This window comes from Calonectris borealis, chromosome 28 (genome assembly GCF_964195595.1).
Source record: "Calonectris borealis chromosome 28, bCalBor7.hap1.2, whole genome shotgun sequence".
Classification (NCBI taxonomy): Eukaryota; Metazoa; Chordata; class Aves; order Procellariiformes; family Procellariidae; genus Calonectris; species Calonectris borealis.
Window position 1 is genome coordinate 5,774,799 of NC_134339.1, and position 25,370 is coordinate 5,800,168.

The window sequence follows — 25,370 nt, forward strand, 5'->3', positions numbered from 1 at the left end:
ATTTGCAAAAACAAAGAGCCTTAGTGAATGTACAGTAACTAGACTTCTGTGTTCTTGGGATGCAGAAGGGAGCAACTTTGCTATTTGGTCCTTTAAGTGGACACATTGTGATATAAATGTGGAAATAAAAAAAATTTGCACAAAACAGTTTGTGAATTATTTATACTTAACTCATTTTTTTTAAAAGTTTGCTCAATTCAGACCAGCTAAGTGATCATCGACACTGAGAATCCGTCGGAGCAGTGTGGTGAAGCTGAATCCCATCCGACACTGTCAAAAGCAGCTGGCTGTTAGGGATATACAAGATGTCTTCCAAGTACGTTGGTGGTATTCAGTCGCACAGGTTGGATGATTTTTTTAACCCTGGCTGCATCCAGGGTCTGGAGACTGATAACCCAATTGCTGTTAATGTACCTCAACGTCTGAAAAGATCACAGTTCATCTTTTTTTCTCAGTAACTTTGTAATATATTATTCCTAATTGTTAAAATGCTTTCTAAAGCAGCCTCGTTCAGTATAGAAAGCTGAGAATTTCTATTAACTGTAATTGCTTTAACATTTGGGACTAGTTGTTTTCTGCAGTCCCCAGTGCTGGGCTTCTGCCCCGGGGAAAAGGGGAGGGGACACTATACCAAAAAATATTTCCAGGTTTAGTGATGTTAACTCTGTTAACCCGTTTGTGCTGGATCTCGCTTCTATGGAGAAGAGCCTTGGCAAGAGCTCTCCTGCCTTTGAGAGCAGAGTCAAGCTCTTACATGATTTTAAAAGGGTGTTCCTCGCCGCCCATACATTAAGTTGGTTCATTCCCTGGAATACAACTGATAAGGTTTGGTTTATTTTTAAGTCATTCTTGTTCAAACCTACTGCTTTTGTGATCTGACTGGTATTGAAATGTGTGGGTGTCTCGGAAGTCTTACCTGATGTCTGTTTGCTTCCATTTCTGAAATCTGAGGTCTGAGAGTGAAACCAGAGACAGTGTTTACCAAAAATGTTTCCAAGTATATTTTCAGTTTACTTCCATTTTGTCCTCCTGCAGTTGATGAGGTCAAGCAGTGTGTTTTAGAGTTGGGGAAAGCTACTATCTTGCAGTTCAGAAAGGTAGATTTGATGGTAGAGGGCTAAAAACCTGGTCATTTTGGAAAATGCTTGGGTTTTGTTTTTGTAAAAAACATTGTGCATCTTCTCTCCCCCCGCCCCTTCTCCCTCTTTCCCGGAATGGTCTTATTTAGGAACAGGGTCCGTGCTCTTTTGAGGCCTTTGAATGTAGGGCAAATTTCAGGAAATGATGAAGTACACTTTATAAAACCCATCTTGGTCTCCACTGCTTACATTTCTGATGCAACCGACGGCCCTTGTGGACCACACTCGGTGGGGTGATGCCCTGAGTTCATCACTGCTTTCAGATTACATCCAGCTCTCGGCAGCAAACTGACGGTGCTGGTGCTCGCTCTGCCTGAGGGAGCGTCAGGTACTGGAGCCAGCCCTTTCCCTAGTGCTACCAAATCGCTAGAGAAATTCACTCACGATGCAAGCTTTAAATCTTGTCCATACCGAGTTTGTTTCTGCTGTAAGGGTCAACTCACTTGGATGTCATCCAGGGTGAGACGAGGCTTGACAATCTTTATTTCAGCATGCAAGTATAACCAGTTCTGTGAGCTCCGACAAATGTGAATAAGTTTATAAGGTGATATTTTTTTTTTTGTCAATTTTGTAAACAAGTTCAAATGAAGTTTACCGTGTCCGTATCTGCTGTGTACTCTCATTTTTGCATGACTTCAGTTTCTCTACTACTGGTTTCTCCTAACTGCCTTACAAAATTTATTCCTCTAATCCTAAAATCTGAAATTAATATACTACCATCTCTTTCTTGTCAATGGATGACATGAAATGGCTCATCTGCAAATCTTTCGGGAATCGCCATTACCTAAAGTGCATGTTTTTGTAGGTACATTAATGATGTAGAAATGTCTTTTTGACAGACTGCATGGATGAAGTAGGCTCTAGAACCCCCTCCTGCTTGACAGGTACTCGCCCATCTTTTCATACAGCCAGCATCACGTATTCCTCGAGTTAGTTTTAAAGGTCGGCAACAATTGTCTCGCTGCCTTCGAGTACGTGACCTTTGCTCAGTCACCACCGCTCTGCAGTGGCTGCGCTGCCCCCAAGGCCTGCCCTCCCCCTAGGAGCACGTTCGTGCTGTAAAACCAGATCAGAAAAGCGATTTTTGTGCATTGCGTGTACGCCACGCGCTCTCCTGCCTTACTTCAACCTCGGAGCCTCGGCTAAAGCACCCTAAGCCAGCAGTGCTGAGGGGGCTCCTGCCTCGGGAAGGAGGGGGCTTGAGACCAAGCGGCTTGAGACCAGGCCCTGCGCTTTAGTCTAGACTTCTGCGCTGGAGGCGGGAGCGCTCCCGGCCGCGCTGGGCCGAGCGCCTTCCCCGGCTGCCGTAGCCTGCGCGCGCCCGGAGGCTCCCGGTCCTCCCGAGCAGCGGCAGGAAAGCGCGGCCGGGGCTCGGCGGTGCGTGGGGGGAGCCCCGAGGGGGCGCGGGGCCGGGAGCGCTGCGGGCCCGGAGGAACGGTGAGTGCGGGGCGGGCGGGCGGCAGCGGCCCCTCAGCAGCGGCTTCCCGCCAGCGGAGAGGGAACGGCCGCGGCGGAAGTGACGCGCGCGAGCGGCCCGACGGCTCCTGCCGGCACCCGTACCGCTGAGGCGGCGCCGGGCCCACGCGCCGGCCCCGCCCCGGGAAGCGACGCGTTGGCGGCGGTGACGTCTCACCGGCGGCCGGGCGGCGCAGGGAGCCATGGCGGCCCCGCTGGCGGCGGCGGGCGGCGGCGGGGCGGCGGCAGCGGCGGGGCGGGGGGGGCGCGGGCCGGCGCTGCGGGAGGGGGCGCGGGTGTCGGCGCTGTGCCTGGCCTGGTACGGGCTGAGCGCCGGCGGGAACGTGGTGAACAAGCTGCTGCTCGGCGGCTTCCCGCGGCCCGTCACCGTCTCGCTCTTCCACATCCTGGGGCTGTGCGGGCTCCTGCCGCCGCTGCTGCGCGCCTGGCGGGTGCCGCCCGCCGGCCCGGCCCAGCTGCCGCCCCGCGCCTACCCCCGCTACATCCTGCCGCTCGCCTTCGGCAAGTACTTCGCCTCCGTCTCCGCGCACGTCTCGCTCTGGAGGGTCCCGGTCTCCTACGCGCACACAGGTGAGGCCCGGTGTAGGGAGGGGGTGCCCGGGGGGGTGTCCTGAAGCCCGGTGTGTGCTCGTACGGGTGCCCGGGAGGTGTCCTGAAGCCCGGTGTGTGCTCGTACGGGTGCCCGGTGCGATGTCCTGGGGCCCAGCATTGGCTGGTACTGGTACCCAGTGTTTACTTGCACTGGGGCCCAGTGGGGTGACCTGAAGCCCAGGGTGTGCTCGTGTGGGTGCCCAGTGCGGTGTCGTGGTCCCCAGCATGTGCTTGTACCGGTGCCTGGTGCAGCGACCCGCAGCCCAGTGTGTGCCCCTGTGGCTGCCCCGCGCGGTGTCCCGCAGCACCGGAACCAGCCCGTGTTCGTACGCGTAGCCAGCATGGTGACAGGGAGGGATGACCCAGCGTGGGCTGAGGTTATGGCTTTGGTGGGACCTGACGTGAGCCCCTCCTCCATCCCCAGTGCTCACCCTCTGCTGATGGTGGTTAACGGAGTTGGCCCAAGGTTTGCATTCCCACCGACATTTTCTTTCCATTCTCAGTAAAAGCGACGATGCCAATATGGGTGGTTCTTCTTTCGCGGATCATAATGAAGGAAAAGCAGACGACGAAGGTGCGGACAGGTTTGCTGAGGTTTCTTTTCCTGGTGGTGTTTGTGGCGTGCTCTGCTGGCTGGGGTCAGGAAAGCTCAGGCTTTGGTTAGCTGGGTGAATTTTGTGATTGAAATTAGATTGGGCAGATTTTACAAGTTCCTTTTCCTGTTACTGTGAATGTAAAGAAAACACGTCTAAACATTGAGCAAGGTGATGCTCTCTGATACACTGGAGTTGTTACAGTGTGTATTGTAGTCACTTAATTTCCTCAAACTACAATAGTATAAAAGTTGATTCCTGGTTCTGTTGCTTTATTCTTCTTTGTCCTTTGCTCCCCAGATCAGCGGTATGTATAAACTCAGTTGAAATGAGACTTCTTAGGAGATGTAAGCTATTCCTCTTTATTCCTCTTTCAGGTGTACTTGTCTCTGATCCCCATAATAACCGGTGTCCTGTTGGCCACCGTCACAGAACTTTCCTTTGACATGTGGGGACTCATCAGTGCGCTTGCTGCTACTCTGTGTTTTTCACTTCAGAACATCTTCTCAAAGAAGGTAATAGTTTTGCTGTTCAAAGCATTGGTCAGTAGCATCATCCTTTAGCAGGATAGTGTGTATTTTCCAGTACTTTTTTTTTTTTTTTTGTAAGTTGACTTTATAGTCAGAGAAGCCCAAAGCAGTGGTTGGCTATTTTGCACGCCTGTTCTCTACAGCTCTTCCTACCTGTCGAAGTTATTACACTGAAAATTGGGCAGAACTCAGAGTTTATCCTGAGCCTTTTCTTTACTACTTGGCATGGATTTTTTTTTTCTGCTGACAGTTCGATAATGTGTAAATTTAACCGTTCATTTGAAAGCTTTTAATGTATCTTGCTGTATCAAATCCTTTCTCTGTAGTGAATGAGTCCGTGTCAACACTACGCACTCCTTGAAATCTTAGAAACAAAGTTAAAATGTATGTCTTGAATCTATTTAGTTACAAAATGATTTCTGGTTTGTAGAGCATTTTAAATGTATTACTATCTTGTTAAAACTAAGAGTCACCACTCAAGAAACCATTGTTTTTCAAATGGACATCTGTTTTTCTTGGTCGTCCTTGTAGGAAATTCATACTAGAACAGTATTTACTTATGTTTGTAATTTATCTGTCATCTAAAGTTGTTACTGTTGCACAGCTCCTGAATCTCTGCCAATAACGCGGGCAGTAGCTGAAGAAAGGCTGTTTAATGACGTTTTTTGTCAGGTGTTAAGAGATTCCCGAATACATCATCTTCGGTTGTTGAACATACTCGGGTGCCATGCTGTGTTCTTCATGATCCCAACGTGGGTTTTGGTAGATCTTTCTTCCTTCTTAGTAGAGAATGACTTGGTAAGTATTGTATTTGGGAAACTGTTTGCTATTAAGAAAAAAAGAGGAAAAAAACCCAACAAACAAATGACACCACCCATACCAAAAAAGTGCACTTAAGTGTTTCAGTGTAGTTCCTCATCAGCATGGAAGGAACTGTTGTGAAATACTGAAAATTGTTTCACAAAACAATATAAAAAACCAAGCATAGTGTTTATTGTGAGAATTCATGTGGGGGTTAGGAGAGGTAGCTTATGTGACAGTGTAGATCTCGGGAATTAGTAGCTGGAGACAGGAACAAACGCACCCAGAACACGTGTTACAAGTATGTAGAGAAATGTTTTCTCAGAGTTGGTAGTTGCATAATATAACACACTTGGGTGTCTCTTTAGAGTTAAACTGCAGATGTTCTTCCTATCAAGGCAGGTGAGAAGTGACTCAGGATGTATTTGTCTCTTATCTGAAACCTGAGAGCTTTTTTTTTTTTTTCCTTGTAATGTTTGTCTTTATAACAGAGCACAATGTCTCATTGGTCCTGGACCTTGATGCTGCTTATAATCAGTGGATTCTGTAATTTTGCCCAGAATGTCATTGCCTTCAGTATTCTTAACCTGATCAGCCCACTAAGTTACTCTGTCGCAAATGCCACCAAAAGAATCATGGTCATCACGGTGTCCCTTATAATGCTTCGCAATCCAGTTACGAGCACCAATGTCCTTGGAATGATGACGGCTATCTTAGGGGTCTTCTTATATAACAAGGTAAGGGGCTTATTTGTTTGTTCATTTATTCAGGAAACTCACTTGAAACAGTCCAGTAGCTTTGAATGATTTTCTGTACAAGTTAACAGCTAGCAGAACAAAAATGTGGAATGTGTGGCATAAAACCTCCTTGCGGAGGAGGTACGTGTATCACCTAAGTGAAGTACTCGAGTGCTGGGGTCAGGCCAGCTGTTAGGTCCCTAACAAACTTGAATTTTGATCTTAGTAACGCACTCAAATCTCTTGAGCAAAAGAGCAGCTCACTGATTTGGCATATGAGAGGAATGAGTTTTTATTAGGAGTCACTGATATTTTAAGACTCTAACAGGCCTAGATAGTAGTGTAATTGTAAAACTGTATGCTTTTTTCCTAGATATATGAATATGTTAGGTGATATCTAAGAAAAACGTTCTTTCTTTCTTTCCTAGACAAAATATGATGCAAACCAAGAAGCAAAGAAGCAGCTACTTCCAGTTACAACTGGAGACCTTGTGAATTTGGACCGGCATCGAAACACTCCTGAAAAGTCTCAGAACGGACTTACGGCATTTGCACAACATGGAGACTATCAGTATGGTCGAACCAATATCTTAACAGACCACTTCCAGTATAATAGGCAAAACTATCCAACTACCTACAACTTAAATCGTTTTGATATATAGAATCCTGGCAAACAGGTACAGACTGTGATATCAAAGTGTCCCCAACATTATCAGAAACTTTTAGTACATCCTTGAATGTAAAGCCATTTTATTGTACAGTTTTTGCAGAAGGGAAGATGCATGTGTAGTGAAAGCGGTACAGACCTTCAACTTCTGCTAAGCAGACTTTTAAACGTGAAACAGCTAGATCTGACACTGGAACTAAATGCACAGTGTAGCTCTTGTACAGAGATTCTGGTGAAATGCACGTACAAAACTTCAGAGTAAAATACCTGCTGTCACTGCTCCTTTTCAGAGTCTGTCAACTAATATTCTTTTGGCAGCTAAATTCTGGCCAGTATTTTGTTTCCACGCTGGTAACGTCCCCTTTCATTTGTTCTCTGATATGTTTTAATGATACTTAGGTGAAACTTTCAGAAAGAAACTTTCAGAAAGAAGTGAAACTAAGGTGCGCTTCTGGTTATCAGGATTTGTCTGTTTGAGGAGGATTGACTTGCAGTTGCGGATAGGTAGACCTGAATTCATCTCGAGCAACTACGAGACTTCACGTGGGTATTAATTACTTTTGTGCCTATGCCTTCAGTTTTTGATGATGAACCAGAAGTGTTTCTGAAAGAGTAGACAGTAGAAAGATTAAGCTCTTCAAGAAGTGTACGTCAGGCATAGAGAAACAGAATTCTCTAAAATCACTGTTGTCCCAGTCACTGTAGATAACAAACAAACAGAGCTTAAGATCATAATTCTTTTCTGAATAATGTAGTCCTGTAACTTCAAACATTGCTCTTCCTTGGCAATACAGAAAACACCATCACAAATAAAGTGTTTGGAATAATATGATTTTTTTTTACTTGCTTCACACCTGTTCTTATAAAACTCTTGTTGCTTTAGAAATTGAAAGGTTTAAGGTGTTTTCTTCTAAGTTTTATGCATAAATTATGCTCTCTTATATGATTCATATATTATGAATACATTAATTTGAATAATCATAATTCTTAATTGTTTCTTAAGTCTATCTTTTTAGCCCCTAATTGTTTTTTTTTAAGTTTCTTAATTGCTGCTCTTGGAGTTGCTGTGTGCATTTATCCTGATTTCCACTTTCTGCTGAAAGAAGTTAAATTTTGTATCCTGCTCTGTTCCTGCAACTCCCCTAGCTCAAATAGTAAATGGTTAAGAAAAAATTATTTGAATCAGCAGTAAATAGATAATTTATGCTTAAGAAGAACTGATTCAGTTAGTATAAATCAACGTACTTAATTGTAGACAAGTTGATTGTTGTGCGTCAGATACTGCATTTGTGCATGAAAGGAATGAAACCAGTTGAACTTGGGTTTCACTGAATCAGATTGTTCTTGTTACTACTTTAGCAAAAGAAGATTTTAGGGGCCTTCTTCCCTTAACAGAAAAGCTGTTGTACAGTGAGATTTTTGATAGCATAAGTATTATGTTTTTACTAGAGAGGTATTAGATACCAGTGACAAAATTTAGGGTGTGGTACACACTCCCTCCACTTATTTATTGCTTTAAAAATGACCATTTCTGTGATGTGAGATGATGATTTGGCTCCTTTCTGGATAATAAAGAATTTATTTTTAAGTGCAAAGTCAACCTGATCTTATTCTTTTGGCTGACTGTGGAGGTAGTTATGTAGACTGCCTTCCCCATACAGTCCAAAAGAGGAAATGGTCCTTCTGAAACTTCAGAGATGGGTTAAATATGCTGCTAATATTTGTGAGCAGAACTTCCTTGACTTGACTGGAGTTGAATCTAGTTGAATGCTAGCTTAGAACTTGGGCTTTTAGTTTAGAAAATCTAAATGAGTTATTCCCTAACCCAGGTTAACAAGAACGAGATAATGAGGAAAAGCATTCTTTCAGATGAAATTTCTTTTGCCTGTTCCAGTATTAATTTATGTATAATTATTTCTTTTTAATATGGGAAAGTGCAAAATGTTTCTAAGGCTCACTTCCCAACATTTAAGTGCTTTTACATCCATGTAAAAAGGATTGTGTGGACTCTGGATTTGGATTAGGTTCTGGCTCTGCAAAAGGCTGATTTGAGGTTGAGATATTTAGGCTGAGATTTTTAAGAGGGGCTGAAGTTCTCCAACCTCTTTTAAAGGGAGCTAGCTGTAAACTGTTAGACTCTTGCAAACGCTTAATTGTGTTCTTTGTGCCTCAGTTTCCCATTTGAAAGATGGAGATGATTCTTTCCTGCTTCACAGTGGGGTGAAATACCAGAAAAAAGTAGCAGTGGGGGCCCCAGGAATGTACAGGCGTACCATGAGTTCATCTGTATATCTTCTGGTATGTCTACTGCTGTACCATCTTGATACAACTCGAACTGTTACTTGGAATAAAGCTGCGCATACTTTATTCACAGATCAGAGGCTTTATTAAATATATTTAGATGGTTTCCTTTTAAAGAACATAACCAGATCTTTTTTGCAACTGTTTTCAGAGAAAGCTTGCACTGCACACTTACTGTGGCAGGTCTGTAGCTCGGCTTTTTCTGTCAAGAGTACGGTAGCAGGTGAGGGCTTTCTGTTGAAAATACCTTGTCCCAAATTGCGGTCTGGGCTCGTGGTCTCGCTGTGTCTCTGAAACAAAACTACTGTACTTGCAGAGCAAAAAGGGACTGACCCAAAACGAGGATGTCATCCATTTAGGGCCCGGAGAGTGAATCTCTTCCCTGGAGACTGCCTGACAGTGTTCCTGCTCTTGTAGTTCAGGTCTGTGGTCAACAGGGATAATTTTGTATGGTAGAACATATAATTAAAACGGTTAAGTGAATCGGTTACAAGAGGTGGTTTTGCTGAGTACCTGAATCCGAGTCCTTAAGCAATATTGCCCACGTTCAGGTAAAGGAAGTTTCTGATACTGTTGTAATATATATTTTAATCGTGGACGGCTGCGAGATTTTGTTTGGCAAGGTGAAACATTTGTTTTAACATGGTTTGTAAATTAATGACATATTTAACTATGTACATAGGTCTGTAGAAAAGTATGGAAACACTGGAATAAAAAGGGCATATCTAGACAATTGTGTATAATGACCCTATTATTAAATCAAAGTGAAGGGGATTGGTTTGGGCTTTTTCCTTACAGGAAGCTTTGGGAGTGCCATACATCAGTAGTAACGGCCACTTGTGAGAAATGAGATTAATGTTTTGTTGTGTGGATGTGATACCTCACTGGATGGTTACGCAGACTGAAACTACGACGATTTGGATGCCATAACTAGTGTTAGGACACTAGTTGCTGGTATCCTTAGAAATGTTTTGATTTCCATTGTGCATTTCTAACATACATGTAAATACGTCACAAAATTGGGAAATTCTTCCTAAAACAGTCCTGGATAATTCTAGAAATACCAGTGTGAAAGAAACCAATCTCTCCCCACTACACGTGGGTTTTCTGTTGATAGCTCTGTAGATTATTTGGTGCTCTTTGAAGATCTCTTGAAAATATTTCCCTTGCAGATTCAATTTTAGTACCCAGTAGTGATTAGAGCATCTTTATCATCTGGTAAAATGCTTGTGTTTTTTAAATACCTGAATGCTAAATAAAATTGAGGCAATACTTAGGCTTTGTAGGTGTACAGTGATTTGTAAAAATAGTGTTGGTAATTTGGGGTCAACTCAGGACGATTCCTGAAGCTCAAGACCTTTTCTTTCTAATGTGTGTTCAAACCCACATTTTTCTGATGTAGCATTTTGCAGCAGAAGAAACTTCTGCCGTGTAGCTATTTGTGAAAAAGGTGCAATATAAATAAAGGGGAAGATTTGTTTTTCTAAGGCTTCCATTTCTGAACCATGTTGTAAGCTGTTAAAAATAATTCTGGAATGTCTTTGTGGTGATGGTACGGGCTGGTAACAGATTTGTTACTCCTGAGATCACAGGTATATGATACAATCGCATTATGTAGATATGCAAGTGCAAATACGCAGGTGGCAGTCACCACCCATCTTTTTTTTGTTTTTTTTTTTTTTTACGGTGGTACTCTATAAATTGATGTGAATATGGGTGGTTTTATCAAAAAAACCCCGCACTCCTTACTGAATGAAATCTGGTACTTAAGCAAATGAACACTTTTGTACTGTTTCCCTGTTCTTACCTCAACTCTGTCGGTCTGTGAAGTTCCGGATGTCACTCAGCCGGGTTGCCTGCGGTGCGCGCCTCCAGCCTGTCGATACTGCTGCTGAAGCTGGGATCCCTTGCGGGATGACGGGAAGAAAGCACACTGGTGACTTCCAGGTACTGGGACTCTTTCCTGTCTCAAATCAGTCAGGTGTTCGGATGGTTGTTGGCGGACACCTCTGTCAGATAACTGTACCTTTTGGGGCACTTTGTGGATAAACCATTGCTGCATCCTGAGGAACGCGGCAGCCTGGACGGTGACTGCGTGGGCTCCACCGTGCAAAGCGGTAACGTTTGTGTTGGGATGGAAGGCGGCAGCAGGAATTTTGAAAAGTTTCTTATTTTTAAGTATGAGCTAAGATTTGAACTTAATCTGGTCTTCTGGGATCTGTGTTAATTTCCAGGACTGCAGAGTGATGTAGAATCATGAGAGTCTGTATTTGATTTTTTTTTTTTGGTGTTCATTTGTTATTTGGATACATGGAAACATCCATCTTTCTGAGTTTTTATATTCTGTAGATAATACAGTGGGGTCTTCATGGTATGTCTTGTTAAGAATAAAAAGTTCTGCCTTTTTGTGAGGATGTCTGCGAGTGTTATCTGTGTGATTGGAAATCCTATAAAGTGTAATTTAATGCCTGAAACTTAAGATGGTGATTACAGCTCCAGATGAGCGTTAGGATACTCAGGTTTGCTTTTGGCCTCTTACGGTTCCCAGATGGTCACTTCTGCTTGTAGACTCAATTTTCCTAAAATTTTAAGACACCAAAATTATTTGGGCCCCGCTTTGAGTTTTGATGTCTAGTTCTCATATAAATGGTCTTCAAGTGTGGGGGGATTTTGTGGGGTTTTTTGAATCGCGTGAGTGGAGTTGAGCAATTTCTGCCATGCCTTGTACCTCCTGAGTAGGGTGCGAGGCTGATCAGATCAGTACCTTGCTTCTGAAGGAATGTTTTCCTGAGTCCAACAGGTATGTAAATGTGCTGTATTTTTAATTCCATTTTTAAAGATAATGGAGAATCAGGTGCAAAAGGGGAGTTAAAGTCAGAACCAGAAGCGATTTGAAGATTTTAGTTTTAACTGCATAAAGAAATTAAGTCATTTAAGGAAAGCAACAGTGCTTAAGTATTACTTAAAATGTCCCTGCATAGCATCTGTGCTTTCTTTCCTTAACAATCGTATTTGAAGTTCAATTCGCTCTGTACTGAGCGTCCTACACATCCATGTTCCTTTTCACACCATGCCAGCGGTCTACATAGCTTAAGTGCCGCTGCAATGGGTTGTCCCCTAAGATGAAACAGATGTTAAATGAGTTAAATGACATGCTTTCTTTTAATGCTCTCTGTTAATTTCTGGCAACTGAATTGCAGCCTGGACGTGGTGTTTTAAGAGTAGAGGAACCGTGTGCTTCTCGAATCGGAGTGATCGGCAGCTCTGCAGGTACTCGGGGCGCCGAGCGGGAGAGGACGAGGTCTCGCACGCTGCAGCCCAGAAGCAGCTTCTCCTTCAGGCAACGTGTGCTGCGCCAGCGGCGCTGGGGAAGGGCAAGCTATGGGCCCCGATGGCTCCTGCAACACTGGCAGAGCGGCCTGAGGCCCTGCCCCGCGGGCCCCTACACGGCCTGGCCCGGGGCCTACCCCCGGGCTCGGGGCTGGCCCCTGCCCCCCGCAGGCCCTTGCTGCACTCGGGCCCGCTCCCCGCCGGTCCCGGGCCCTGCTCCCCGCCGGGCCCCGCCGGGCCCCGGCCCCCGTCTCCCCTCGGGGCGCCTCGTCCCGCCCGCTGCGCGTGACGGGGCGGGGGGGGGAAAGGCCGCACGTGCCTTGCGCCGCGCGCCGTCTCCATAGCGACGGGGCCGTAAAGCGCGGCTGCGCGTGCCGCCTGGCGTTTTGCGGCACTTCCGGCCGGTGCGGCCTAGCGGCGGCGGCGCCCCGTTGTCCCGCAGCCATGGAGATGCCGCTGCCGCCCGACGGTGAGCGCGGCCCGGGCGGGGGCGGAAAGGGAGGGGAGGGCGCGGGGGGGATCGGGGCGGCGGCGGCGGGGCCGGCGGGGGCTGACGGCGCTGCCTCCCCACAGACCAGGAGCTGCGGAATGTCATCGACAAGCTGGCGCAGTTCGTGGCGCGGAACGGGCCCGAGTTCGAGAAGATGACGATGGAGAAGCAGAAGGAGAACCCCAAATTCTCCTTCCTCTTCGGAGGCGACTTCTACGGCTACTACAAGTACAAGCTGGCCCTGGAGCAGCAGCAGCGTGAGTGGGGCCCGCGGCTTGTGCAGGGCCGGCGGCTCGGGGCCGGCACAGGGCCGCGGCGGGCCCTGCTCCCCTCCCCCGCGGCCGCTGGTTCCCGGCCCCGGCTGGCGGAGCCACTTTTCTCCCTCCTGGCCTCGCTCTGACCCGCCAGGACTGGTTTGCAGCCTCCTCCAGGCCTCTAAGCTCCAGGTAGTTGGCCGAGCCCCGCCCGCGGCTCTTCACGCCCCCCCGTCCGTGGGTTTGGAGGTAGGCTGGGCTGCGCCGCGGGTCCCAGCAGTGCGGTGAGACCTGGAGGGCCCTCAAGAACAGGGTGGTCCAGCGCAGCAGCTCCGGGGGCTGGTCTGGTGTGGGAGTCATTCCTCTCGAAGTGCACAAGGAGTTGCTGACGTTCCTCTTTTGCACCATCCGCCCCTGACTGCACGGTTTTCATTTTGTGTTAAGCAATTATGTAAAGAGTGAGGGTCTGTTTTGGAACCAGCACGGTTTTCACGTGTGGGCTGGTGGTAGCAGATCTCTTTGAGGCTTACTTTAAAAGTTTACTTTGTCTGATAGTGTTGTGCAAGCAAAGTCAAGATATCGAGGCTACCGCACAGATCCAGCCACTGCCACAACCGTCTCTCCCACCGGCTGCACCTATCCCAGCTCCTCAGGGCACTCCTTCCGTGGAGGAACTTATCCAGCAGAGTCAGTGGAACCTGCAGCAGCAGGAGCAGCATCTCCTTGCTATGAGACAGGTTGGTTTAAGATAAGCGCTCAGCTGGTTTATCCTAGACTGCCAATGGCTGTAAAAATTAGGAGTGAAGGGCAAGAGAAAGGTTTCCTTCTGACTGGTGGCGGCGGCATCGCGTGTTGGTGAGGAGAGGGAGTATTTGCTTGTTTTTGTTCTGCGGCAGCTGCCGCCATCTCCTTAGAAGGGATGTATCTGATGTACTAGCAAGATTGATCTTTGATTAAAACAGTTTATTTGCTGTATGAAAAACCTTGTTGGTTTGCAGCGTGGAATAAGTTGTGACTGCTTTAATCTTTGTTTAATGCTGCAGGTTGCTGGGAACTGCAAGACATTCCAGCCTGTAGTATTCTAAGGTGGATTCTGATTAGGGGTGGAAGGGGACTGCGTACTTTGAACTAGTTGGTTTTTGCAGGTGACGTTTTGCTGTTAAAGCTACTGGGAACCAGACTGAAGAGTTCCTAGAGGAAGGCAGTATGCCTAGATTATGTACTATACATTTGGGAGCTTCCTGCAATTATTTTTTTTTCACAGTGGAGAGATTTTAGAAGTGGAAATGAACTGGACTTTTCCTGAAGAATGAGAAGAGCCTTTTTCTCAAAAAAAAAAAACTGAAACATTTATATGTGGTCACATTGCTTGTAAAAGGTCTTGGTCTTTGAGATAGCTACTTATGGTTAAGAAGACAGGGATACAGCAGCCTAGTTCTTCAAAAGAACATTGGATGTGATGTAATTCTTTTTGTATTTTTTTTTTTTCTTCTTTTTTTACAGGAACAAGTCACATCAGCAGTAGCCCTTGCAATTGAGCAACAAATGCAGAAAGTTTTGGAGGAAACCCAGTTAGATATGAACGAATTTGACAACTTGTTGCAGCCAATAATTGACACTTGTACGAAAGATGCAATCTCAGTAAGTGACCTAAATCTGAACAGTTATTTGGTGGTGTTGTGGATTAAGTATAATTTGAATTTTGAGATTGTATAGTAAACAGCAGCTTTATTGTTGTGTTGTGTAGTAGGTGAGATGATAGCTGCCACTTGAAAGCTTCCCGTCTCGCAGTTATTTCAGAGTTCTAGGAAGTCCATATGATGTGAACACATTAGACTAACTTAAAATATTTTAAATTTGCTTTTCTAAGGCTGGCAAGAACTGGATGTTTAGTAACGCAAAATCTCCTGCACACTGTGAGCTGATGGCTGGGCACCTGCGAAATCGTATAACGGCAGAAGGAGCTCACTTTGAGCTTCGGTTACATCTAATCTACTTAATCAATGATGTATTGCATCACTGGTAAGAATTAAATTGTGGGTTTCAGTTTGGTGTTTTGATTAATTTAGTGAAGTCTCTCTCCGCTAGATACGTTGTTAGTTGGACTGATCACTTTTTACTTTTAATGTGTTCATTATTTTTAGCAGCTGTCTTAAGATGTCCATAGCTGGCACAAGCCAGCTATTATTAAAGGTATGCTTTAATCAAATTCAGCTTTTACCATTTTTGTATTTTTTCTCCAGATAAGACTTTACAGTAAAAATGTAAAGGAGGGAACTCGATTTTGTGAATCCACTACTTTTAGTATAGCAGAAGTTGGGATGAATTGAATATTACGATGCTCTTAGTGTTATGGTGAAAGGCCGTAACTCTTCTCTTCCCATTCCTTTTTTGAAGCCAGCGGAAGCAAGCACGAGATCTTCTGGCTGCTTTACAGAAGGTGGTTGTGCCTATTTATTGTACCAGTTTTCTAGCAGTGGAGGAGGATAAGCAACAGAAAATTGCCAGAGTGAGTATCTGGTTTTGGTTTAACAGTATGCTTTGCTTTGTTAGGTTAGTGCTAGGCAAATTCACAAGTAACGAGGATGAAGGAGGACCACTGAGATTTTTCTAGTCTAATTGTCTTCATAAAGTCTATCACAGAATGTGCTTTAGTTCGTGTTTAAACTAGAACTTTAAAAGTACCTAGGCTTTATTTAAAAGTTACCGTATTGATGAATGCATCTGAATCTTTGGTGGTTCAAAGACAAGTGACGAAATCCTAAGTCTTTTGGCAAAGCTAGAGACATAAAAGTGCTGTGCCTCAATTTTTGTTTTATTGTTCATCATTTCTAAAAACGTTTCACTCTTGAATTTATGCAGCTTCTTCAACTATGGGAGAAAAATGGGTACTTTGATGAGTCAATTATTCAGCAGTTACAGAGCCCGGCTCTTGGACTTGGCCAGTACCAGGTTAGCCACAAAAGAAAAGTAACAGTTTTCTTATTTATGTAAATATTTTGAAAACAAATTTAGGAAATGTTTTCCTTTTTTGAAAGGTAAATATTAATTCCCCCTGCCTCCCCCTTGAAGTTGTTTACAAAGGGTTACGAAAATAATGTAAAACACAACCTGGTTATTTCAAACATTCAATAATCCGGCTGCTGATGCGATCCTGGAAAGTCTATTTGCATTTGTAACTACTACAGTCATGTACATATTTGACAGTGTGTTCTCTTCTTATGGAAATGAATGTTTGTTAAAAAGGAAACTAAAGCAACCATAGCTTTAAATGGTATACACTAGGCATAAAAATTGTTGTGGCAGCAGGAAATATTCATTTTTAGCATTAATAATGAATGCTGTTGATTTTAGCTGTATTTGAAAGTTAGGCATTAATAAAGACAGTGGATTCTAGCCTGCAGAGAATATTTTGGAAGTCTTCACAGAGCTTCATAGTGTGGCTAGGTTCTTCTGCCAACAGGTTATCCTGCGTTCTCATGCATGTCTTGGGAGGGGGTGGAGAGCGGTATAGGAGATTCTAATGAAGAGAGAGGATAACCGTTTTAGGTACGGCATTAACTTGTTCTTCGTAATTTATCTCACTTTATCAGGCAAATTTGATCACTGAATATGCAACGGTAGTACAGCCTGTACAAGTAGCCTTCCAACAGCAGATACAGAACCTGAAAACTCAACACGAAGAGTTTGTAAACAGTTTAACACAGCAGCAGCAGCAACAAATACAAATACCACCGCTAGAGAACGAGGTGAAATCAACACCCCCACCTCAAGCCCCCACAGCAGCACCAGCCTCGGCTCCACCATCTGTTCCAGTTACACAAGCAGGTACTAACCTGTTCTGGGACCTGTGCGGAAACCGGAGGGTGGCAACATTGTGAGATTTTTTTTTTTTTTTTTGCTCCTTTTTTAGCAGTGAGCTGCTGTACTGTGCTGGTTTGGTTCAGGCAAAAGCCTGAAACTGTTTGGAGGCTTGCAGCTGGTGCAGTCGGATGCTTGACTATAAAGAGACGAATGTTAAATGGATCAGAAATCCTCTCTCCCAGTAATAGATTTCTGCAGAATGTTTACGCATCCAAGAAAATTCAGATGGAGCCTGTTGTAGGTGTGCTGGTGTTTCATTAACCTCATGTGACCTGGATGCTTATATAGTCTCCAATTTGTTTCAGATGATGGTAAATCTCAGCTGCCTCTAGCTGGTTCTACAGAGTATGACACAACGGGGTCTGGAGTGCAGGATCCTGCCTCTGGTGGACCACGTGGCCCTGGATCTCATGATCAGATTCCTCCAAATAAACCACCCTGGTTTGACCAACCTCACCCTGTCGCACCGTGGGGTCAACAACAGGTAAGAAACATAGTTCTGAAACAGATGTAGAGGGAGGCGGAGGTTCAGAATGACCGTCTTGGTTGTGGAAGTGTGGTGAAAAGCTATGAAAGTTATAAATCCAGATTCAAATGCCAAGCTTTCTTGTTCTGAGCCCAGTTAAAGGCAAAGTATAAATTGTATTTCAGTTTGTCAATCGTCATACTTTCCCACACTCAAGCAGAACAAAAAGTACTGTCTTGAGTACAGAGCTGTTTGGGTCAGTAACAGTTTGGTCTTCTCCTGCCTTTTCTCTGAGGCTAGAGTTGTTCAGACCTTGTATTCGGAAAGCTCTTTCACTTGTGCATGTTGCCTACAGGCTATATTTACTTTAAAAAGGTAGATTCTTTTTTTTTGTAGCCTAATGACCAGGCTTCTTTTCTTCACCACTAGGGACCACCTCATTGTCCTCCGTGGAATAACAACCATGAAGGAATGTGGAACGAACAGAGAGATCAAGGCTGGAACAATCAGCGGGAGACACCTTGGAACAACCAGCCCGATCCTTCTTGGAACAACCAGTTTGAAGCACCGTGGAACAACCAGCATGAACAACCTCCATGGGGTGGGGGTCAAAGGGAACCTCCATTTCGAATGCAGCGGCCACCTCACTTCAGAGGCCCATTTCCTCCACATCAGCAACATCCCCAATTCAACCAGCCCCCGCATCCGCATAATTTCAACCGCTTTCCACCTCGCTTCATGCAGGATGATTTTCCACCTCGCCATCCCTTTGAAAGGCCTCCTTATCCTCATCGTTTTGATTACCCCCAGGGGGATTTTCCTCAAGGTAAAGTGTGTACCAGGCCAGGTTTTCTTATGTTGCGATGCTGATTGCCATTACAAAATTATTTAGTGCTGCGGGGTGACAGCTTATTCTTGGTGGACTGTTGTGGTTTTCCTGAGAAATGTTGAGTTTGGGGGTTTGGGAAGCTACTGCTAACAACTCAGTAGGAAACACATGCAGAGTTGGATGCTTCCTTGCTTTTTGAGTCTTCCTTCCCTAACGGATGCAGATAACCAGAAACTGTAATCCAGACTCAAGTCAGCATCTCTACAGGCACCCCTTTTGTGACTATTTCACTTTAAAAATAGTAAGCTCAAAGGTGAGAAGCAGCATTTGCTTGTAAATTCGATCTCCTGCACATCAGGCCATAGATGAGGGCTCTTCAGTTGTGCCCTCATCTCACAGATGGAGGAAGTTAGAGGAAGCCAGGCTGGAAGCATTTGTTCTTGTGCATACATTCATCCATGCCCTTCTTTTTTATTTTTACTGACAAGCTGTCTAATTATCTGCCTTAACATTGCGTGGCTTGGTAGTGTCTGGTGAAATAATCCTTACCTCCAGTTCTCCCTTCTCATTCAGTTTGCTCGCGTGCTAGAACGCAGGGATGTCCCCGAGTGCAGTCAGTGCACTGCTTGCTTGGCCCTTGTGGCTCAGATTTGGCTGTGGGCTCCCTCGTGAAGTCTGGTATAGTTCTGCCCCGATGTAGTTTCTATTTCACATGCAGAAGTTATGATTATTCTGGAATGATCCTTGTCAATGTAAAGTCTAAAGATCACTGCGATTCCGTATGACAAGCCACTTGAAAGAGCAATTATCTTGCTATGTAGGAGTTGCTATTTAAAGCTTAAAAGATTCTCAATCCCCCAAGTCCAAAAAACACTGAAAACCAATGAATTAGTGCTTATTAGGATTGTGATTAACTTCTTCAGAGGAGATTGTTCCTTTTTTTTTCTTTTTTCGTTTTCTTTGGGTTTGTTGTTTCGTTTTTTAAGAGTTCTGGTAGAGAGTAGGGAGAACAGATTTTCTTGTGCTGGGGGAATTAAGGTTTAAGCTCAGAGAAGATGCTCTGTTTTGGATTGTAGTGGTGATCCAAAACATCTGTTGTTTCATGAAAAGTTGTTGGAGGAGGGGATCTGCTAAAACAGATGGCTAAAATTAGGAAAGCAGTGAAGCAATGGAACGTAGACTGTGTTCAAGTTCTGATGAAGATGAGTCAAATAGTACTGGCTGAAGATTGGGCAGTGGCTGTAGTGGCTTTTCCTGGAAAAACTGTTGGTCCTGCTGCAGAAGATGTTGACTTTCAGTCTTGCATTTTTCTCTATATAGTGCAATGAGTTCAGCAGGGTATCCTGGCGTTCATGGCAAATGGTTCGTCCATCAGTGATGGGATGTATGTCATTCACTTCTGTATTTTAACAGGATATTATCTCTACCTCTTCTCGAAACGCCTCTTTAAACAAAGTATTTTCTTGTCACCTACTCATGTGAGTTAATTCCTGCCATATTTATTTTTTTATATGTGATGATTTGGCATAGAGACAGAACTAATTACAGGTCCATGCTAAGCCACGATTTTGTATTTAGGCTTCAGAAATAGATCTCATCAGTAGCTGCCCTGCTGCATTTGAAACCTTTTGTTCTTGAGTGTATTTTTCTTGTGGTACTTTTTGACCACAGTATGTCCCAAAGTAAGCTGTGGCTTAGGGTTAAAGTGTCCTGTTGTCTTGAGAGCGGTTGCTATGGCCAGGGAGGGAGATGCACTGCAAAATATTCATGAATGTGGACCTGTAGCCAGCCTCTAGTTCTTCAGTTCTGTTGCTTTTCTTGATCTGCAGGGTTCTGTGCCGAGATGGTTTTTTAGGATAAACAAACTAATTGAAGTACATCTCTCTGATTGCTTTCCTCTCTCTATAGCTAAATAAAATGTTTTAACCCTCCCACTCTGCAGAAATTGGACCTCCTCATCATCACCCTGGTCACAGATTGCCTCATCCTGGAATCAGCGAGCATCCTCCCTGGGGAGGGCCACAGCACCCTGATTTTGGGCCTCCCCCGCATGGATTTAACGGGCAGCCTCCTCACATGCGGCGACAAGGGCCCCCTCACATGAACCATGATGATCCTAGCCTGGTGCCAAATGTTCCGTACTTTGATCTTCCTGCTGGACTGATGGCTCCACTTGTAAAAGTAAGTGCTTGCAATGGCCCTGATGAGTGGGATTAAAAGATGAAAATCCTGTGGTCAATATTGGGGACAGTTTAACGTGGACATCTGTAATTTCAAATCTTTCCATCCAGCAACTGTCAACCAAAGTTGTAGGGTATACGTGGGCAGGAGTGGGGGGAGAAGGTAGGGAAAACGGTAAAATTTTCAAGTGTTGTGTCCCCGTGAAAGCCATTTGAGCTCGTACATGTGGAAGAATAATTTATTCTTGAAAATCTTACCCCCATTTTTAGAAAATAGAAATCCCCAGCAATTTTCAAATGGCCAGAGGGGCCTTGCAGTTCTGATGTGGCCACTGTGTACTAGTTTTTGGTATTCAGAGTTCTGTCTTACAAAGATGTTTTGCAACACTAATGTTACATGTACAAACAAAGAATGATAGAGAACAGGAAACGTATCTGTGTCGGCATCTTCGAGGATATATACATTTATGCATTCTGTGTTTGAGATGAACAACTAGGTCTCTTCCATCTCTAACTTTGTGTTGCTCTCGGCATACACCAGCTTTTGCCAGGCTTCCATCCAGCCACTGCTGTCACAAAGATAGATGAGATCTGCATTTTATCTACCTGGCGGTCCAGTTAATGCTGCAACCTGTGTAGTGCTGGCTTTTCTCATAGAACTCAAAATGGTAGCGATAGCACGAGGAAGCTTTGGGTCATCTGCACAATCCTTATTTCTGGACCATTTTTTATCCAATAGTGAAATGCGAGGTCCCTACAGAGTTAAATCTATATTTATCTCTTCAGGTAGCCACCCCATGACACATGACACGAATGTAATTTGTTTTGTTTCCGGCAGCTTGAAGATCATGAGTATAAACCTTTAGATCCTAAAGATATACGTCTTCCACCCCCAATGCCCCCCAGTGAGAGACTACTGGCTGCGGTTGAGGCATTTTATAGTCCACCATCTCATGACAGGCCTAGAAACAGGTAAGAGTAGGTATAGCTAACAATATGGTAAGGAAAATGCCCTAAGAAGCTGTCTCAAACCACGAAGTGCCTCTCTTCCTTCGCCTGTGTCTTGGTTCTTCTAATGCTGAAATGAGTGCTCTTGTTGTGTTTTAAACTGCGCACGCTGTTTGATCTTACACTGAGATTTCTGAGACCTTTTTGCCCAGGCCCTTTGTTCCCTACAAAATCTAGTGGAAATCCTGAACGTCTCCGTGATCAAAGTAGAATTTTACAGATGTCGGTTCTATGTGTGGTTGATTTATTGCAGTGAAGGCTGGGAGCAGAATGGCCTGTACGAATTCTTCAGAGCTAAAATGAGAGCGAGGCGGAGGAAAGGTCAGGAGAAGAGAAATAGGTGAGAGACCCTGTCTGCTGCCTTCTGATGCATGCTGTTCGTTTGGAAGGTGCTAGGAATACCTTGGGCTAAACGCAGAGGGAAGGTCTGTTCAGCAGCATGCTGATGGAATAACTGAGTTTCAACTCGCTGGAATTTCTGTCCAATCTGCAGAAAATAGTTTTTGCCACACTCAAGATTGTCTGCAGAAATACAGTGCTTGTGTGTAATTCGAATTTGGTCAAATTCAAGTATATTTGCATTTGTCGTGCTTCTCCAGGAGTTTCACTGGGGTTTCTCTGCTTTTATCTGTGCAGTGGGCCTTCTCGGTCTCGCAGTCGGTCTAAAAGCCGAGGTCGCTCGTCCTCCCGGTCCAATTCGCGATCTTCAAAATCCTCTGGCTCCTACTCGAGGTCGCGATCTCGCTCTTGCTCTCGATCACGATCCTATTCACGCTCTCAGTCCAGGTAGAGTGCAATGGGCGGAACCTTGGGAACTGGGGGGGTGGCAAAAAACCAACCCTCGGGGCTGAATGGGGAACCCTGGATGTTGCTCTGGGACCTTGTGCGTCTGATCTCCTGTGCTCTCCTTCCCAGAAGCCGGAGCAGGTCCCGCTCTTCTCACAGCCGCTCGCGATCGCGGTCACGATCGAGATCGAAATCGTACTCCCCAGGAAGGCGGCGCCGGTCCCGATCTCGCAGCCCCACTCCTCCGTAAGCTTTTGTTTTATTTCTCTTTTTACCTGGGTGGTTTGGCAAAGTACCAACAAGGGCGCTTTTCTCATAAGCTGGGTATATTAAGCATTTCAACAAATAGTAGAAAAGAAGATGGCAAGCAGATTTAGAAACGATGTATATGCTGTATGTGCTTATAGAGAGAATATTACTCCATTGTGGTGGCTTCATAATAACAAAACACTGCACCTATGAAGGCCTCGTATGCCTTCCTAGGAAGCAGGAGGAGTCCTCCGAGTACTCTGTGTTAGGAAGACGGTAGTGTTTGATTTCCCTTGTGCTGAGAAGCAGGTAGGTTGTTTCTGGCGCCTTTATAACTCCACAATCTATAGCTTTATAAAAGAATAACTTAGTAGAGTGAATGGGATTATATTGGCTGTTAACGTTTAACAGAATATAAATGACCTTGCTTTGTGTCAGAACAGGATCTCTTATTCTTAATTTGTTCTTTTTATTCTCTTAGTTCTTCTGCTGGTTTGGGCTCCAGTTCTGGGCCTCCTATACCAGAATCAAGACTTGGAGAAGAAAATAAAGGCCATCAAATGCTGGTGAAAATGGGTAAGATGCTGTTCTGGAATCTTACGCGAGCCAGGAAACAAAATCAGGCACCCAACTCTTGGACACAATTTTTTAATGCATGTTCATGAGTAATTATCCCTTGGTATTCCAAGGGCAGCGTAAGGATGTTCAGAGATGTAAGTATATAGAACGTGGAGCAGTGGCGGTAGCTGCCTTTCTGGGAAGGATATGGAAGACAGGGACTGACTTTGGCATCAAATAGAACCTGCCTCCCCGAGGTGTTTCATCTCCCTGTGGTTACATCAGCAGGGTTGACTGGGCAGACTGGTCTCGCGCTCTTTCCCCTTGCCCTCTTAAAGGTTTTTAGGGATAGTGCTGATGTTTGTCAGCTCCCAGATCTCTGCATATTAATGCTTTTGAAATAAATGGGACAGTTCCTATATTGTTTCAGGCGGTCTGTTACAATCCTGCCGTATCAAATTGACGCTTTCTTTGGTCAGTGTTTCTGTTTGTCGTCTTCAGAATTCTAGCAATAAAAAAATACTTGCAGGATTGCAGTGTTGTGTCCTTTCTGCAGGATGGAGTGGATCTGGTGGATTGGGAGCCAAGGAACAAGGAATTCAGGATCCAATTAAAGGAGGGGATATCCGAGACAAATGGGATCAATATAAAGGAGTGGGAGTTGCATTAGATGACCCTTACGAAAACTACCGAAGAAATAAAAGTTACTCGTTTATCGCACGCATGAAGGCCAGAGATGAATGTAAGTGAATGTTTCTAAGCAATTTAAGAAACTCTGCAGACTTGATAGTGATTTTGTCCTATTTACTGTAGTCTGTAAACCCAAATCAGAAGACTAATAACTCTTAATTCTTTCTAATATAATGGATACAATAGAACAGGTAAGTAGACATATATTCTGAATAACCCAGCGTCTTTTCCTTTTTAGGAGTTGTGTATTCTAATTTCTGAAACATTAATTAATTAGCCTGTTCTGGTTAAGCCGCTTCCTGGCTGCAATACCAAGAGCCTGCATCTTTGCCTGTCACCCTTCAAAAACTAGGCGCAATCACACAGGTAGCGGAGGGAGCCGGAGCAGGAAGGTCCTTGTGGTTGGAATGACGTTAGACCACGCTCACTGCGTGGCCCTGCCCAACTCCGAGTTTCCTACAATTAGTGCTGTGTTCTGCCAAAGCCAGAACTGGTAATGAGTTCAGAAAAAGTGGAGGTGCTCCTTAAGAGATGAAGACAATTACCCAAATGATGGGTTTTTGCAGAGAGTCTGTATTACCTAAAACAACTGCACTTGCCGATGGCTAAAAGGAAAAAAACTGGCATGCTAAATGGAAAGTCACTTCTGCCTCTGGCTGCAGTAGCTCTGTGTGATAAAATGGGTTCAAATAAAGCCCAGAGGGAAAAACTCCTTATTAATAGAGCCCTCGTTCCATGAAGCATTTCAGACAGCTTAGGTAACTGCAGAATGTGTAAGAACTCTTTTCCCTATTGTTTCAGTGAAGCGTGAAACGCAAGACCCTCCACCACCCGAATAAGACTCTCTGAAGAAAGATGTCTTGCATCTTCTACAAAACATTAAACTTGTATAAATCCGGATTAAAGTCTGGAGGAAGTGACAAAAGAATTACTTTTAAAACTATGGTGAAAAATGGAAAGCTATGACATGTACTTCAACGCTTGTCGTTTAGTGTTTAAAAAAGGCCAGTCGTAACTATGACATGTCTAGCAAGTTTAAGAATTTCCATTTATTTTGCAAAATTTTTTAATTAGTTACCCATTTTCTACTCGAGTTAAGCCCCAGTCAAGCTATCCCTGGTGCAGGATTGTGATTCATTCATTCCTGTGGAATACAGACGTTATCTGATACGGTTATGTGTTCTCTAGTTCCATAATGTATGTTTATTTCTCTCAAAAGGTTAATTCTATTTGAAGTGGAGGGGTGCTGCCTTGGGATCAAGTCAGACTGATGCTGAGCAGTGTATCCTAATGTCTAAATGGGGAATGAAGCCTCTAGTTCCAGTGCAGGTGACCTATGCGCACTGTGCGAGCTTGTTAGAACCTACCATACAACTTAACGCCCCTACACACCAGCTGCTGCAGTCACAACTCTGGTCAGAACACGAGGGTTAACTGTTCTAGCTTTCAAGCGCTCTAAGGGATGTTCGATGCTTTGTAATGGAAGACATTCTTTAAGCTTTTTATATTTTTGTATATACCCTTTAATAAAAGCTAATTAGTTGAATAGAAGAGAATCGGTTTTCTCTGCTCTGCAAGTTTCTAACAATGAAACGTCCTTGGAAACTTTAATCTAAATGAGAAAAGAAACCTTTTGTAACTGTTTCCAGAGACCACCAGCTGAAGATGTTAGGCCCTCGCACTGCACTTCCACTCCAGAGGTCTGCGTGGTGGTAACCTCTTCCAGAGTCGTTTGTTTGTATAGCAGAAACCCTCTTAAAACCATTCGGTCAATATGGTGAAATATCAGTTTGTTCTAGATCTACTGTAGTTGTGGAACTGTAACTGTCTG

The 25,370-nt window shown here is 44.5% G+C and overlaps 2 protein-coding genes across 9 annotated transcripts; both read left to right on the top strand.

The window, feature by feature from the left end:
- Positions 1 to 2,782: 2,782 nt before the first annotated feature.
- On the top strand, positions 2,783 to 11,246 carry SLC35E1 (solute carrier family 35 member E1). 6 transcript variants are annotated; one of them, XR_012677500.1, is made up of 8 exons: positions 2,783 to 3,185; positions 3,710 to 3,780; positions 4,177 to 4,314; positions 5,002 to 5,127; positions 5,622 to 5,867; positions 6,296 to 7,077; positions 8,987 to 9,257; positions 10,666 to 11,246. XR_012677500.1 is itself a non-coding variant. In XM_075175148.1 (7 exons), the coding sequence occupies exons 1-6, from the start codon at positions 2,798 to 2,800 to the stop codon at positions 6,527 to 6,529; spliced, it is 1,203 nt and encodes a 400-aa protein (XP_075031249.1). In that variant the 5' UTR covers positions 2,783 to 2,797; the 3' UTR covers positions 6,530 to 6,544; positions 8,987 to 11,246. The 6 variants fall into 6 exon arrangements, 3 of the variants coding, with proteins under 3 accessions (XP_075031249.1, XP_075031250.1, XP_075031251.1); XR_012677499.1 differs by having other exon boundaries at positions 6,296 to 6,544; positions 6,997 to 7,077; positions 8,987 to 11,246; XR_012677498.1 differs by having other exon boundaries at positions 8,987 to 11,246.
- CHERP (calcium homeostasis endoplasmic reticulum protein) lies at positions 10,672 to 25,300 on the top strand. Of its 3 annotated transcripts, XM_075175135.1 has the most exons (19): positions 10,672 to 10,782; positions 12,036 to 12,105; positions 12,739 to 12,912; positions 13,465 to 13,646; positions 14,413 to 14,550; positions 14,780 to 14,931; positions 15,307 to 15,418; positions 15,772 to 15,861; positions 16,503 to 16,737; positions 17,079 to 17,257; positions 17,669 to 18,065; positions 20,011 to 20,249; positions 21,087 to 21,220; positions 21,510 to 21,596; positions 21,893 to 22,042; positions 22,172 to 22,288; positions 22,773 to 22,867; positions 23,406 to 23,591; positions 24,341 to 25,300. In XM_075175135.1, the coding sequence occupies exons 1-19, from the start codon at positions 10,672 to 10,674 to the stop codon at positions 24,376 to 24,378; spliced, it is 2,886 nt and encodes a 961-aa protein (XP_075031236.1). In that variant the 3' UTR covers positions 24,379 to 25,300. The 3 variants fall into 3 exon arrangements, with proteins under 3 accessions (XP_075031236.1, XP_075031237.1, XP_075031238.1); XM_075175136.1 differs by lacking the exons at positions 10,672 to 10,782; positions 12,036 to 12,105 and adding an exon at positions 12,513 to 12,634; XM_075175137.1 differs by lacking the exons at positions 10,672 to 10,782; positions 12,036 to 12,105 and adding an exon at positions 12,513 to 12,634 and having other exon boundaries at positions 24,759 to 25,300.
- The last annotated feature ends 70 nt before the right edge of the window (positions 25,301 to 25,370 follow it).